Raw genomic sequence first — 15,549 nt, forward strand, 5'->3', positions numbered from 1 at the left:
TCAGATCGCCTGCTGTTAGAGTAAAGCCAGTGTTTCTGCCCTCAGATCGCCTGCTGTTAGAGTAAAGCCAGTGTTTCTGCCCTCAGATCGCCTGCTGTTAGAGTAAAGCCAGTGTTTCTGCTCTCAGATCGCCTGCAGTTAGAGTAAAGCCAGTGTTTCTGCTCTCAGATCGCCTGCTGTCTGAGTAAAGCCAGTGTTTCTGCCCTCAGATCGCCTGCTGTTAGAGTAAAGCCAGTGTTTCTGCCCTCAGATCGCCTGCAGAAAAAATGTGATTAAAAAAAATACAAAATTGTAACAAAAAATGACACAAATTTGATACAAAATTGACGAAAATAAAAAAAAATTGACCAAAAATGACCAAAAAATTACAAAAATGTGATGAAAAAAAAATACAAAATTGTAACAAAAAAATGATTAATTTGATTAAAAAAATGTCAAAAAAAACAAAAACAAAATGACAAAAATGTGATTAAAAAAATACAAAATTGGAACAAAAAGTGACATAAATTTGTTTAAAAATTTACGAAAAAAAGAAAAAAAAATGGAACAAAAATTTGATAAAAATTTGACCATTTTTTTTTTTAAATTACCAAAAATTACTAAAAAATATACAAAATTGATAAAAAATTGTTGAAAAAAAATAAATAAAAATGTGACAAAAATTTGATAAAAAATTGACCAAAAAATGACAAAAAAGTTACAAAAATGAGTTGAAGCCCAACAAAAAAATGATGGAAAATGTGATGACGTGAGGGAAAAGATCCTCTCGGTTACTCCTCTGAGTAAAGCCAGTGTTTCTGCCCTCAGATCGCCTGCTGGTCCCTCCTGCTCCTGCTGTCCTCCCTGTCCGGCCCCGCCCTCGCTGACCCCACCTTCACGGAGCGGGACCCGGCGAGCGGGGCGGAGCTGACCTGCGCCCAGTGCCCCCCGGGGCAGTTCCTGCGGCGGCGCTGCACGGCGAGCGGCCCGAGCGTGTGCGAGGCCTGCCCCCCCGGCTCCTTCACGGCGCTCTGGAACTACATCGGGCGCTGCCTGAGCTGCAGCGTCTGCGCCCGGAACATGGCGGCGCAGCGCGAGTGCCGCCGCGACGCCGACACCAGCTGCCTCTGTCGCCGCGGTTACTGGTTCAAGCAGCGCGCCGGCATGTGCGTGCGCTGGAGCCAGTGCGGGACGGGGAGCGGGGTCACGGCTGCAGGTGAGCCACGCCCCTTTACAGAGACACGCCCCTGTACAGAGACACACCCCCTGTACAGAGACACACCCCTTTACAGAGACACACCCCCTTTACATGAGCACACATCCTTTACAGAGACACACCCCCTTCACATGAGACAAAAACAATGATGGAAATGTGATACAAAAATGACCAAAAAAAAGAAAAAATGTGATTAAAAAATGACGAAAAAATGAACAAAAATGGAACAAAAATTTGATAAAAAATTGATCAAAAAATAACAAAAAATTTAAAAAAAAAGAAAAAATGTGATTAAAAAAATACAAAATTGGAACAAAAAATGATAAATTTGATTAAAAAAATGTCAAAAAAAATAAAAATGTGACAAAAATGTGATAAAAATTTGACCAAAAAATGAAAAAATTTGATTAAAAAAATACAAAATTGGAACAAAAAATGACACAAATTTGATACAAAATTGACGAAAAAATTAAGAAAAAATTGACAAAAAATGACCAAAAAATGAAAAAAATGACAAAAAAAATTACTAAAATATGATTAAAAAAATACAAAAATGTAACAAAAAGTGACATAAATTTGATAAAAAATGGATCAAAAAAAATAAAAAAATTGACAAAAAATGACCAAAAAAATACAAAATTGTAACAAAAAATTATAAATTTGACCACACCCCCTTTACAGAGACACACCCCCTTTACAGAGCCACACCCCTGTACAGAGACACACCCCTGTACAGAGACACACCCCCTTACAGAGACACACCCCCTTAGTGAGACACACCCCCTTAGTGAGACACCCCCCCTGTACAGAGACACACCCCCTTACAGAGACACACCCCCTTAGTGAGACACACCCCCTTACAGAGACACACCCCCTTAGTGAGACACCCCCCCTTACAGAGCCACACCCCTGTACAGAGACACACCCCCTTTACATGAGCACACCCCCTTCACATAACCACACCCCCTTACAGAGACACACCCCTTTTACAGAGCCACACCCCTGTACAGAGACACACCCCCTTTACAGAGCCACACCCCTGTACAGAGACACACCCCCTTCACATAACCACCAGTTACTGAAGTAGTGTCCCCTGGTGCCCGCTCTGGTGCCCGCTCTGACCCCTGTGCCCCCCCCCCTGTGCCCCCCCCCTGCCCTCAGGTTCTCCTCAGAGCGACCTCGTCTGCTCGCCTTGCGTTAACGGGACGTTCTCCGACCGAGTCTCGTCCGAGTCCGGATGCTCCGCCCACTCTGCCTGCGTCGCCCCGAGGTCCGAGGTCCTGAGGGCGACGCCCTGGCACGACGTCATCTGTGCCAGCCCAGAGGAGGCGCGCGACCACGGTAAGCCCCGCCTCCTGCAGTGTGAGAGGAGACACAGGACTAACGTGGGAAACATGTGGAAACAATAACACTTAACTCCCTCATGTTTGGCTTTACCCCAATCCAAAAGCTTCTGGAAAAAAGCTGTGAAAAAGCAACAAAACTGAGATGAAAACAGTGATGGAAAAAAAAGTGAGAAAACATTGACAAAAAGTGATGAAAAATTGATGTAAAAATGGCAAAAATGTGATACGAAAAAAATAAATAAATAATAATAATAATAATAATAATAAAAATAATAAAAAATGTGATTAAAAAAACAAAAAATGACACAAAATTGATACAAAATTGGGAAAAAAAAGAAAAAAAATTGACAAAAAATGACAAAAAAATTACAAAAATATGATTAAAAAAATACAAAAATGTAACAAAAAATGATAAATTTGATTAAAAAAATGTCGAAAAAAAAAACAAAAAAAGTCACAAAAATGTGATTCAAAAATAACAAAAAATTGAAAAAAAAAATGTGATTAAAAAAATACAAAATTGGAACAAAAAATGACACAAATTTGATACAAAATTGACGAAAAAATGGACAAAAAATTACAAAAAATTACAAAAAATTACAAAAATGTGATTAAAAAAATACAAAAATGTAACAAAAAATGACATAAATTTGATAAAAAATTGTTGAAAAAATGAAAAAAAAATGTGACAAGAATTTGATAAAAATTTGGCCGAAAAATGAGCAAAAAAAGTGTCAAAAAATGACAAAAATTTGATAAAAAATTGACGAAAAAATTTATAAAAATGTGACAAAAATGTGATAAAAATTGGACCAAAAAATGACAAAAAAATAACAAAAATGAGTTGAAAACCAAACAAAAAAATGATGGAAAAAGTGCTGACGTGAGGAAAAAGATCCTCTCGGTTCAGGCGGGAGTTAAGAGGTTAAAAATCGTCAAAAGAAAACATGTGTGAGAAATGGGTGGAGCCTGTTCTGTCCTGGTGATTAACCCCCCGCTCTCCCCCAGACGCCGCCCACTTCCTGCGCCCCCTCCTGCCCTCCTTCTTCTCGCACCACGCCCTCTCCGTGCGGCGCCTGCGCCTCCTGCTGGGGAGGCTCCCCCCCTCCGACTCCTCCTCCTCCGACTCCTCCTCCGACTCGGCGGGGAAGCGCCGTCGCAGCGTCTCGGGACTGACCCAGGATCAGCTGAGGGCGCGGCTCGACCAGTGGGTCCGAGAGGCCGGCCCCGCCCACCTGCGCTCGCTGCCGCTGCTGCTCACGGAGACGGGCGCCGCCTACACGGCCGAGCGCCTCACGCACAAACTGGGACGCCTCGAGGAGAACCTGCGACGGATCAGCACGCCCGCGACCACGCCCTCTGCGGACGCCGAACTACAAACCCCCGCCGCCGCCGCACAGTGACCTCACGGGCTCCTGATCCTGTCTGTGGCCTCGCTGTGAACTTTACGCTGGACTTTTCTGTTTGTGTCTTTGTGTTGAATCCAGATCCAGGTCCCAAAGAACCCGAGAACAGCCGCGGGCTAAGCTCACGGAGCTACACGAGAAAACACGCTTTAAATCAGAACATGCGCCTTTGATTAGAGCTCATCTGACCTTATATTTGAAGAGTTTAGTAGTGCTAGGCTAGTGCTAGGCTAGTGCTAGGCTAGTGCTAGGCTAGTGCATGTCTATGGTATCTAGTAGCCTACATTAAAAACCTCCAAACGTTGCCATATCTGATGTGTAGAAGCTCCTTTGTGAATTCCAGACTGTTTTTAATGCAGGCTACTAGTTACCATAGACATGCACTAGCCTAGCACTAGCCTAGCACTAGCCTAGCACCAATAAACTCTTCAAATATAACGACTGCATGAATTAAAAACATATATAAATGTCCAGAAAACGCGGCCCTGTGTGTGAACTCTCTGTGTGTAAAGTAGTTTTTGTGTGAATAATGTGTGATGCTTGAGTTAAACATGAATCTGCTGCTGCTGCACTTTTTAAACGAGGTTTAAAAAAGAGGTTTAAATGTATTTATTCCTCAAACGGGTTTAAGAGACGCCATCGCCCTCTGCTGTTTGTGTGAGGCTCCACCGGACCATGAGCTGATGAACCCAGACCAGTCCCCGTGTCCCCCCCCCGTGTCCCCCCCCGGGTCGTAGTCTCTCCAGAGCTTCAGGTTTCTGCTCCTCTGATCTGGAACTACCTCCGAGCGACGACTTTGCACTGATTTACAAACGAGGTTCTTCTTCTGTTACTGTTCAGTCTGTGTTTACGGGAAATAAAATAAATAAAAGTCTGAAGATGAAGCCGAGTCCTGAGTTTGTGTTTTAGCTGTTGTTAAGTTAATATGTTTGAACCGTCATGTACCGCCAAGTACTGAAATTCCCCAACAGCCTGATTTTAGCCCCTAAATCCCCTAAAACTCATACATTAAAAAAGATCTGCAGCTCAAATTGTATCCACAGAATATTTAGTATATCAACATCAACTAGGGCTGCTCGATTATTGAAAAAATAATAATCACGATTATTTTTGTCATAATTGAAATCACGATTATTCAAACGATTATTTGTTGCCTTTAAAAAAATCCATCAAAAAAGTGACAAAAATCCAGCAAAAAAGTGACAAAAATCCATCAAAAAAATGACAAAAATCCAGCAAAAAAGTGACAAAAATCCATCAAAAAAGTGGCAAAAATCCATCAAAAAAAGACAAAAATCCATCAAAAAAAGACAAAAATCCATCAAAAAAGTGACAAAAATCCATCAAAAAAAGCCAAAAATCCATCAAAAAAGTGACAAAAATCCATAAAAAAAGCCAAAAATCCATCAAAAAAAGGACAAAAATCCATTAAAAAAAAAGACAAAAATCCATTAAAAAAAAAGACAAAAATCCATAAAAAAAGACAAAAATCCATCAAAAAAAGAAAAAAATCCATCAAAAAAAAGCCAAAAATCCATCAAAAAAGTGACAAAAATCCATCAAAAAAAGGACAAAAATCCATCAAAAAAGTGACAAAAATCCATCAAAAAGGACAAAAATCCATCAAAAAAATGACAAAAATCCATAAAAAAAAGTGACAAAAATCCATCAAAAAAGTGACAAAAATCCATCAAAAAAAAGCCAAAAATCCATTAAAAAAGTGACAAAAATCCATCAAAAAAAAGACAAAAATCCAGCAAAAAAGTGACAAAAATCCATCAAAAAGGACAAAAATCCATCAAAAAAATGACAAAAATCCATTAAAAAAAGTGACAAAAATCCATCAAAAAAGTGACAAAAATCCATCAAAAAAAAGCCAAAAATCCATTAAAAAAGTGACAAAAATCCATCAAAAAAATGACAAAAATCCATCAAAAAGGACAAAAATCCATCAAAAAAATGACAAAAATCCATAAAAAAAAGTGACAAAAATCCATCAAAAAAGTGACAAAAATCCATCAAAAAAATGACAAAAATCCATAAAAAAAAGTGACAAAAATCCATCAAAAAAAGTGACAAAAATCCATTAAAAAAGTGACAAAAATCCATCAAAAAAAAGCCAAAAATCCATTAAAAAAGTGACAAAAATCCATCAAAAAAATGACAAAAATCCATCAAAAAGGACAAAAATCCATCAAAAAAATGACAAAAATCCATAAAAAAAAGTGACAAAAATCCATCAAAAAAGTGACAAAAATCCATCAAAAAAATGACAAAAATCCATAAAAAAAAGTGACAAAAATCCATCAAAAAAAGTGACAAAAATCCATTAAAAAAGTGACAAAAATCCATCAAAAAAAAGCCAAAAATCCATTAAAAAAGTGACAAAAATCCATCAAAAAAATGACAAAAATCCATAAAAAAAAGTGACAAAAATCCATCAAAAAAAAGCCAAAAATCCATTAAAAAAGTGACAAAAATCCATCAAAAAAATGACAAAAATCCATCAAAAAGGACAAAAATCCATCAAAAAAATGACAAAAATCCATAAAAAAAAGTGACAAAAATCCATCAAAAAAGTGACAAAAATCCATCAAAAAAATGACAAAAATCCATCAAAAAAATGACAAAAATCCATAAAAAAAAGTGACAAAAATCCATCAAAAAAAAGCCAAAAATCCATTAAAAAAGTGACAAAAATCCATCAAAAAAAAGCCAAAAATCCATTAAAAAAGTGACAAAAATCCATCAAAAAAATGACAAAAATCCATCAAAAAAAAGTGACAAAAATCCAAAAATTAGAAAAAAAAATGTGGAAAAAAATAAAATAAACAAAAAAAATGGAAAAATAAAAAAATTATTGAAAAACATTTTTAGAATCGATTTTTTGCGATTATGCTAATTTTGTAATCGTTTACTGTTGTAATCGAAATCGATATCGAATTTCGATTAATTGCACAGCCCTACCCTGAGCCTTCACGCCGCTACAGGAGCCTCAGCCAAGCACCGAGGCCATGTTTGTCTGAAGCAACCTTCACTTTTTCAATGGATTTACTGGATGTACATGAGGAGCACCTGGAGTCTGGCCTGAGCACATTAAAGGGCAGCTCTTCAGTGTGGGACGGTCGGAGCCCAGGATGAAAACAGGACCGAGCAGCAGTGTCAGATGTTCAGACGTTTCCATCACCATTCGGCCACTCCAAAGTCTGACCCCTCCAGGAGAACATCACGTTCAGACAGATAAAGAACAGACGAAGGACCCAGAATGTCGTGTGAAGACTGAATGAAGCTCCTCCATCTCCACATCCATCTGCCCCGGGTCATGGTTCCTCCCCACCAGACGCTGACAAAAAAATGACAAAAAATGACAAAAATGTGACAAAAAATGTGACAAAAAATGACCAAAAAAATGACCAAAAAAATGACAAAAAAGGACAAAAAATATGACAAAAAAATGACAAAAAAATGACAAAAAATGACACAAATGTGACAAAAAATGTGACAAAAAATGTGACAAAAAATTACACAAAAAATGATAAAAATGACAAAAAAATGACAAAAAAAAATGTTTTAAAAAAAAGACAAAAATGTGACAAAAAAATGACAAAAAAATGACAAAAATGTGACAAAAAAGGACAAAAAATGTGACAAAAAAATGACAAAAAAATGACAAAAATGTGACAAAAAAGGACGAAAAATGTGACAAAAAAATGACAAAAAAATGACAAAAATGTGACAAAAAAATGACAAAAAAATGACAAAAAATATGACAAAAAAATAACAAAATATGACACAAAAATGACAAAACAATGACACAAATGTGACAAAAATGTGACAAAAAATGACAAAAAATGACAAAAAAACGACAAAAAAATGACCAAAAAAATGTTTAAAAAAAAAGACAAAAATGTGACAAAAAATGACAAAAATGTGACAAAAAATTGACAAAAAAAAAGACCAAAAAGTAACAAAAAGGAGTTTACGTCTGAGCGGCTTTTCCTTTGAAACTCAAAACGCTCGGTTAATTACGAACAATCTCCGGGAAACGTTCTTCTTCTTCCCCGTAAACGCCGCGGTTTCTCTGTGAAGAAAGACGACAATAACAAACACAGAGCTCCACGTGGAACCACAGCTGGAGATTAATGACAGAAATATCAACTTTCCAAACACAAACCAAGAACATCTGCATCTGTGTTTGTGTTCGCCGCACGCTGTGCCCACATGCAGCTCTGACCCCCCCACACGTTCTCCACTTCAAGCCCGATGCTTCCACTTAAAGGGATGTTTCAGGGTTTTCACATTCATGCAGTTCTTATGGTAAAATGGTCTCAACTTTTAAGCGCTTTTCCACCTACATGAGGCCCTCAAAGCGCTTTACAGCAAGAATCCACTCACCCATTCACGCTCTCATTCATACACCAGTGTACGCAGACACTGGGGGCAATGTGGGCGAAGTGTCTTGCCCAAGGACACAACCACAGTGTGCACTTTCAGGAGGTGGGATTCGAACCCTCGACCTTCTGATCATGAGACGACTCGCTCTACCATCTGTGCCACTGTCGCCCCCTATATTTGAAGGGTTTAGTGGTGCTAGGCTAGTGCTAGGCTAGTGCTAGGCTAGTGCATGTCTATGGTAACCAGTGCTAATTTTGTCGACTAAAATATTTAGTCTTAATTTTAGTCAAAGTGATATTCTTGTGACTAAAACTGGACTAAAACTAAAGTAAAAGTTTCTCATGAGACTAAAACTGTGACTAAAATGTCCAGATGTTTGAGTCGACTAAAATCAGACTAAATAAAAATGAAAAGGAGAGACTAAAATCATCCAAACTTGTATTGAGCGTCTGAAAGAGCCTCAGATCATGTTTAAAGGATCAGCTCTGAGCTTTGTTCATGTGGAGCAGAAACATGAAGCAGAGGAACAACATTAAACATGATTATAATCAATATTATCAATGCAAAGTCCACTCAATTAGTCTGACATTTAGTCGACTCAAACTAGACTCAGATTGAATAAACAAGCGACTGTAGATCCGGTCACCGAGCAGATCACTCCGCCACCGCGAAGCTACAACCAGGAAGCTAAGGCTCAAACATGAGTTCTTTAAAAGCAAAATGGTGTTATTCTGTCACTCCCTCATTAAAAACATGGCTGAAGTGTTGCCTTGGCACATTCACGTATTTCTGAGTAATCTGTAAAAACTCTGATGGCGGCCATTTTAGGGATAGGTTTGCCTGAGTCCTCCTAGGAACGCCCCCACCTCCTGGAGACGCCTCCGAGCTTTGGTCACCAGCCGAGTAACCAACCACTGCTCCTCAGCAGAACCCCCTCCCCACTGATGCCACAGACAGCGTGTGGAGGGGGCGTGTCTAAAGGCTCAGAGGTTCTTAAAGAGACAGAGGCCTATTTCAAGACATTCAATACAGCCATTTTGAGAGAGACATTTAACCCCTTAACTCCCGCCTGAACCGAGCACGTTTTCTCCAGTTTGGCTTTACCCCAATCCAAAAGCTTCTGGACAAAAGCTGTGAAAAAAGCAACAAAACTGAGACGAAAACAATGATGGAAATGTGACAAGAAAGTGAGAAAACATTGATGAAAAAGTGACGAAAAATTGAAGAAAAAAATGACAAAAAAAATGACAACAAAATAAAAAAAAATTGACAAAAAAATGACAAAAAAATAAAAAAAAATTGACAAAAAAATGACAAAAAAATGACAAAAAAATGACAAAAAAATGACAAAAAATGACAAAAAAAATGACAAAAAAATGACAAAAAAATGACAAAAAATGACAAAAAAAATGACAAAAAATGACAAAAAAATGACAAAAAATGACAAAAAATTGACAAAAATGTGACAAAAAAATGACAAAAAATTTATAAAAATGTGAAAAAAAATTGGAAAAAAATGACAAAAAATGATAAAAATGTGACAAAAAATTGACAAAAATTTGACAAAAAAATGACCAAAAAAGGACAAAAAAATGACAAAAAAATGACAAAAAAATGACAAAAAAATGACAAAAAAATGACAAAAATGTAAAAAAAAATACAAAAAAAACGAAAAAATTACTAAAAAATTGACAAAAAATGTGACAAAAAAAAATAACGAAAAAATTACAAAAATATGACAGAAAATGATGGAACAAAAACCTGATGACGTGAGGAAAAAGATCCTCTCGGTTCAGGCGGGAGTTCAGAGGTTCTTAAAGAGACAGAGGCCGATTTCAAGACATTCACTACAGCCATTTTGAGAGAGACATTTTATACAAGGCAGTTATTCTAATTTACTGCATTAACAGACCAACAGAAGGTTTGCTCATCTCATTTGAAAGCTAAGACCTCCAAAAACGGTTCAGACGGGAGGGGGGGGGAGGGTTTTAAAGTTAATGTATTGAACATTTTTAGATGCCGTTAATGACAGAACATCTCCTATTCTGCTGCGGGAAAGACCAGGGAGCGCGGCGGCCATGTTGGATCACACTTTACAAACTGCTTCCCAAATTCAAAGTGTTTCCGGAGCAGATCCTCGTCTCTGAGGCGCAGATCCTCGTCTCTGAGGCGCAGATCCTCGTCTCTCAGCTCTGTGATCCTCTGTCTCTCAGCTCTGTGATCCTCTGTCTCTCAGCTCTGTGATCCTCTGTCTCTCAGCTCTGTGATCCTCAGCTCTGTGATCCTCGTCTCTCAGCTCTGTGATCCTCTGTCTCTCAGCTCTGTGATCCTCTGTCTCTCAGCTCTGTGATCCTCTGTCTCTCAGCTCTGTGATCCTCTGTCTCTCAGCTCTGTGATCCTCGTCTCTCTCAGCTCTGTGATCCTCTGTCTCTCAGCTCTGTGATCCTCGTCTCTCTCAGCTCTGTGATCCTCTGTCTCTCGTCTCTGTGATCCTCTGTCTCTCAGCTCTGTGATCCTCTGTCTCTCAGCTCTGTGATCCTCGTCTCTCAGCTCTGTGATCCTCTGTCTCTCAGCTCTGTGATCCTCTGTCTCTCAGCTCTGTGATCCTCTGTCTCTCAGCTCTGTGATCCTCGTCTCTCTCAGCTCTGTGATCCTCTGTCTCTCAGCTCTGTGATCCTCTGTCTCTCAGCTCTGTGATCCTCTGTCTCTCAGCTCTGTGATCCTCTGTCTCTCAGCTCTGTGATCCTCAGCTCTGTGATCCTCTGTCTCTCAGCTCTGTGATCCTCTGTCTCTCAGCTCTGTGATCCTCTGTCTCTCAGCTCTGTGATCCTCTGTCTCTCAGCTCTGTGATCCTCGTCTCTCAGCTCTGTGATCCTCTGTCTCTCAGCTCTGTGATCCTCTGTCTCTCAGCTCTGTGATCCTCTGTCTCTCAGCTCTGTGATCCTCGTCTCTCTCAGCTCTGTAATCCTCTGTCTCTCAGCTCTGTGATCCTCTGTCTCTCAGCTCTGTGATCCTCGTCTCTCAGCTCTGTGATCCTCTGTCTCTCAGCTCTGTGATCCTCGTCTCTCAGCTCTGTGATCCTCTGTCTCTCAGCTCTGTGATCCTCTGTCTCTCAGCTCTGTGATCCTCGTCTCTCAGCTCTGTGATCCTCTGTCTCTCAGCTCTGTGATCCTCGTCTCTCAGCTCTGTGATCCTCTGTCTCTCAGCTCTGTGATCCTCTGTCTCTCAGCTCTGTGATCCTCTGTCTCTCAGCTCTGTGATCCTCGTCTCTCAGCTCTGTAATCCTCTGTCTCTCAGCTCTGTGATCCTCTGTCTCTCAGCTCTGTGATCCTCTGTCTCTCAGCTCTGTGATCCTCGTCTCTCTCAGCTCTGTGATCCTCTGTCTCTCAGCTCTGTGATCCTCTGTCTCCTCCTCAGACGTGCTGGAGATCGTCCCGGCGGAGAACAACGGGACCCACGGCTCCATGAACCACCTGCAGAGGGCGCCGTACCACACGCCCACGTTCCCGCCTCCGCAGAGCCCCGCCCAGGAGTGCCCCCTGACCACCCTGGACCCCCCGCACTCGCTCAACTGCTCCTGCCCCCTGCTGGTGACCACACACACAGCGTTTATCTGACCTCTGATCTTCTCTCTGTAGATCCAAGCGTTGATGTTCCTAGCCTGATTTATTCAGCTTTGAAACAAAAAAACAGGTGGAATTTGAGTTTTTACAGATTTTTTCACTGATGATTAGTTTATTGAGAAACTAAACAAAATATCCAAAATCCCTCTGAAAAAATCTGAGTTACTAATATGTCAATAACATAAAACCATTTAATCTGGCTCAATTCATTATTTTGATTTCCCAAAATATAGGCAATTTTGGCCATTTTAATGCTCAAAATGACAGAAAAAATGACAGAAAAAATGCAATACATTTTTTCTCATATTTATATCTGTGATGTTCAGCAGAAGTTTCAAACTGACGTCTCTACAGTTATTTATTTTCCCCTATTCACCCGCAGTGTCTCGCCTTAACCCTAAAAATGTCAAAGTATGTTCTGATTTGTGTCATAATGTTTCTCAAAATAATCTTGAGGGCCAAATTTAAATAACTTTGTGTTCCTCAGAGACACAATAAATAAATAAATACACTGACCCTCCCCGACCTTCATCACTAGAATTCAGTTGTGGTAACCATGGTAACGCTCAAAATGCAGATCACCGGTCTTATTTCATTGCTAATTCCTCAGCAATTCCTTCACCAAGTCACATGAAACAACTGAAACAGAATCCTGAGCCGTGAACTCCACCTCTGCATTTCTGCACAATCACACGCGTGATGATCGGAAACCTGTCCCGGGCCGGCTCTAATCAGCACATTCCCCAGTGTTTAGAGAAACGTCTCCTGGTTCAGCTTTATCAGCCTGATAAAGTTTCACATAAACATCTGATTCCAGAGAAACGGCACCATTTCAAAAACACGTCAGAAACACGCCAGAAACACGCCAGTCTCTGCGTCCGGTCCATTTCAAGGATCATTGTTTTGGTTTTCTCTTTTTAATGTCTTTTTTACAGACCTAGTTCCTGACCTTTGAACCACAAAGACGAATGTTTCCACTTCTGAGGAGTTTATTCCTAAAACGCACATTTAAACCTTAAAGTTTTTCTGATTTGGTTTGACACGAGTTTTTCTTTTCAGTCCGACAACAGCATCAACGAGAGACTGAACCTCAGCTCAGCTCAAGGTAACACTCTGACCTTTGACCTTTAACCCTGTTCTTCACAGAGACACCGGCTGCGTCCGAATGTCCGCACTAGTCCCTATATAGTCCCTATGTAGGGTTAGGGTTAGGGACTATATAGGGACTAGTGCGGACATTGGGACCCTCGGACATTGGGACCACCCTCGTCCCTGGGGACAAGGGTGGGCACAGTGTATCTGGATCAGGCTGAATGATTGACAGGTGTATAAACCAATCAAAAAGCCAGATTTGACACAAATACAGCGACTTTTTTTAAACAAGAAAGTGTTTTTACGAAGCCTCTGAAGAGCAGAGGATCATAATCACTGAAGGATGGAGGGTTCCTGTCTGTTATTGGAAGAATATTAAACTTTTCTCCCTCCGTTCTCCCCCTCTCTCCTCCTCTCTCCTCCTCTCTCCCCCTCTCTCCTCCTCTCTCCTCCTCTCTCCCTCCGTTCTCCCCCTCTCTCCCCCTCTCTCCCCCTCTCTCCCTCCGTTCTCCCCCTCTCTCCCCCTCTCTCCCCCTCTCCTCAGTGGAGGCGTCGGTCAGCACTCACCTCCCGTTCGGAGCTCCTGTCCTCCTGCAGGCCTCTCACAGGCTCTGCCCGCTCCAACACCAGGGCTTCATCAGCGGCTACAGCTGGGAACGCCTGCAGCCCCTGTGGACGTCCTACACCGTCCCCAAACCCGTGAGGAATAACCCAAACCTTAACCCTACACCTTCCCCAAACATGTGAGGAATAACCTTAACCTTAACCCTACACCGTCCCCAAACCTGTGTGGAATAACCCAAACCTTAACCCTACACCGTCCCTAAACCGTGAGGAATAACCCAAACCTTAACCCTACACCGTCCTCAAACCCGTGAGGAATGACCCAAACCTTTACCCTACACCGTCCCCAAACCCGTGAGGAAAACACCCAAACCTTAACCCTACACCGTCCCTAAACCGTGAGGAATAACCCAAACCTTAACCCTACACCATCCTTAAACCTGTGAGGAAAACACCCAAACCTTAACCCTACACCGTCCCTAAACCGTGAGGAATAACCCAAACCTTAACCCTACACCGTCCTTAAACCCGTGAGGAATAACCCAAACCTTAACCCTACACCGTCCCGAAACCCGTGAGGAATAACCCAAACCTTTACCCTACACCGTCCCGAAACCCGTGAGGAATAACCCAAACCTTTACCCTACACCGTCCCGAAACCCGTGAGGAATAACCTTAACCCTAAACCGTCCCCAAACCCGTGAGGAATAACCTTAACCTTAACCCTACGTCTCTGTCTCTGCAGGAAACTGAAGACTCTTTAGGTCCGGTGGTCTCTGATTGTCTCCGTCCTGACGTCCGTGTCCCCCCGGCCCAGAGTCCGACCTGTGAGGCCTACAGCTCTGCAGCTCCCGACATCAGCCCCGGCTTCCTCTACCCCCCAAGTACGACTCACATTTATTACTTTTACCCTTCATTTTTTTTTCAAATATTTCATAATCACCTACTTTTCCCCAAAATTTTTCCAAGATTTCTGGAATTTTCCCCCCTACTTCCCACGTTTATTCTCCATTTTTTTTTTTTTTTCTATGACTCTCACCATTTTTTTTGTTTTTCAATTTTCCCCAGTTTTGTCCATTTCCTCCTTACTATTTCCAGAAATATTCCCCCTTTTCCCCCAAAAAATAATTTCTTCCTAATTGTTTACATTTTTTCCAAAATCTCTCCCTATTTTTCCAGATTTTTATTTTTAATTCTCACCTATTTGTTCCGCCCATTTCCCCCTAATTTCTCCCTCAATTTGAGTTTTTCCTGTGTTTCCCCCATGTCGTGACACTGGAGATGAACCAGATGTTCCTTCCAAACAGCTGTCCCTCCATACAGTGTAACCCAGATGCCCTCCCGTTTCAGACCTGAATGTTTCGGCGGAGCAGCAGTTCGACGCCCTCACCACCTCTAACATCAGCCCCATGTTCCCGCAGTTCCAGAGTGAGTCCCTCTGCTCCTGAACCCCCAGGGGCTCCATGTTCCTAAACGTCGTGCCTCGTGTTTCAGGGATCTGGCGTCACTTCCACGCCGCGCTGCTGCCACGCTACGCCGCGCTCTACAATGGCCTGAACGTTCTGAGCGGACCCGTGTTCGACTACAACTACGACGGGCGATACGACACGCCGGAGCAGAACCACACGTGAGTTTACACGGATACAGGACACGCATTTACACGGATGCACCTTAACCCTACACCGTCCTTAAACCTGTGAGGAAAACACCCAAACCTTAACCTTACACCGTCCTTAAACCTGTGAGGAATAACCCAAACCTTAACCCTACACCGTCCCCAAACCTGTGAGGAATAACCCAAACCTTAACCCGACACCGTCCTTAAACCTGTGAGGAATAACCCAAACCTTAACCTTACACCGTCCCCAAACCTGTGAGGAATAACCCAAACCTTAACCTTACACCGTCCTTAAACCTGTGAGGAATAA

The 15,549-nt window shown here is 41.3% G+C and overlaps 2 protein-coding genes across 2 annotated transcripts in view; both read left to right on the forward strand.

The window, feature by feature from the left end:
* LOC306973425 (tumor necrosis factor receptor superfamily member 6B-like) overlaps window positions 1-3,944 on the forward strand; it is a gene marked incomplete at both ends in the record, with an annotated part of 10,563 nt that extends 6,619 nt beyond the window's left edge. Inside the window, 3 exons of the mRNA XM_079570348.1 lie at window positions 808-1,195; window positions 2,357-2,536; window positions 3,550-3,944. Coding sequence (XP_079426474.1) covers window positions 808-1,195; window positions 2,357-2,536; window positions 3,550-3,944 — 963 coding nt within the window. The remainder of the gene's footprint in view (window positions 1-807; window positions 1,196-2,356; window positions 2,537-3,549) is intronic.
* LOC306973772 (venom phosphodiesterase CdcPDE) overlaps window positions 1-15,549 on the forward strand; it is a gene marked incomplete at both ends in the record, with an annotated part of 119,284 nt that overhangs the window by 99,783 nt on the left and 3,952 nt on the right. The window contains 6 exons of the mRNA XM_079570765.1: window positions 11,760-11,932; window positions 13,025-13,070; window positions 13,602-13,756; window positions 14,367-14,505; window positions 14,972-15,049; window positions 15,116-15,248. Coding sequence (XP_079426891.1) covers window positions 11,760-11,932; window positions 13,025-13,070; window positions 13,602-13,756; window positions 14,367-14,505; window positions 14,972-15,049; window positions 15,116-15,248 — 724 coding nt within the window. The remainder of the gene's footprint in view (window positions 1-11,759; window positions 11,933-13,024; window positions 13,071-13,601; window positions 13,757-14,366; window positions 14,506-14,971; window positions 15,050-15,115; window positions 15,249-15,549) is intronic.

This window comes from Gobius niger, assembly GCF_951799975.1.
Source record: "Gobius niger genome assembly, chromosome: 14".
Taxonomy (NCBI): Eukaryota; Metazoa; Chordata; class Actinopteri; order Gobiiformes; family Gobiidae; genus Gobius; species Gobius niger.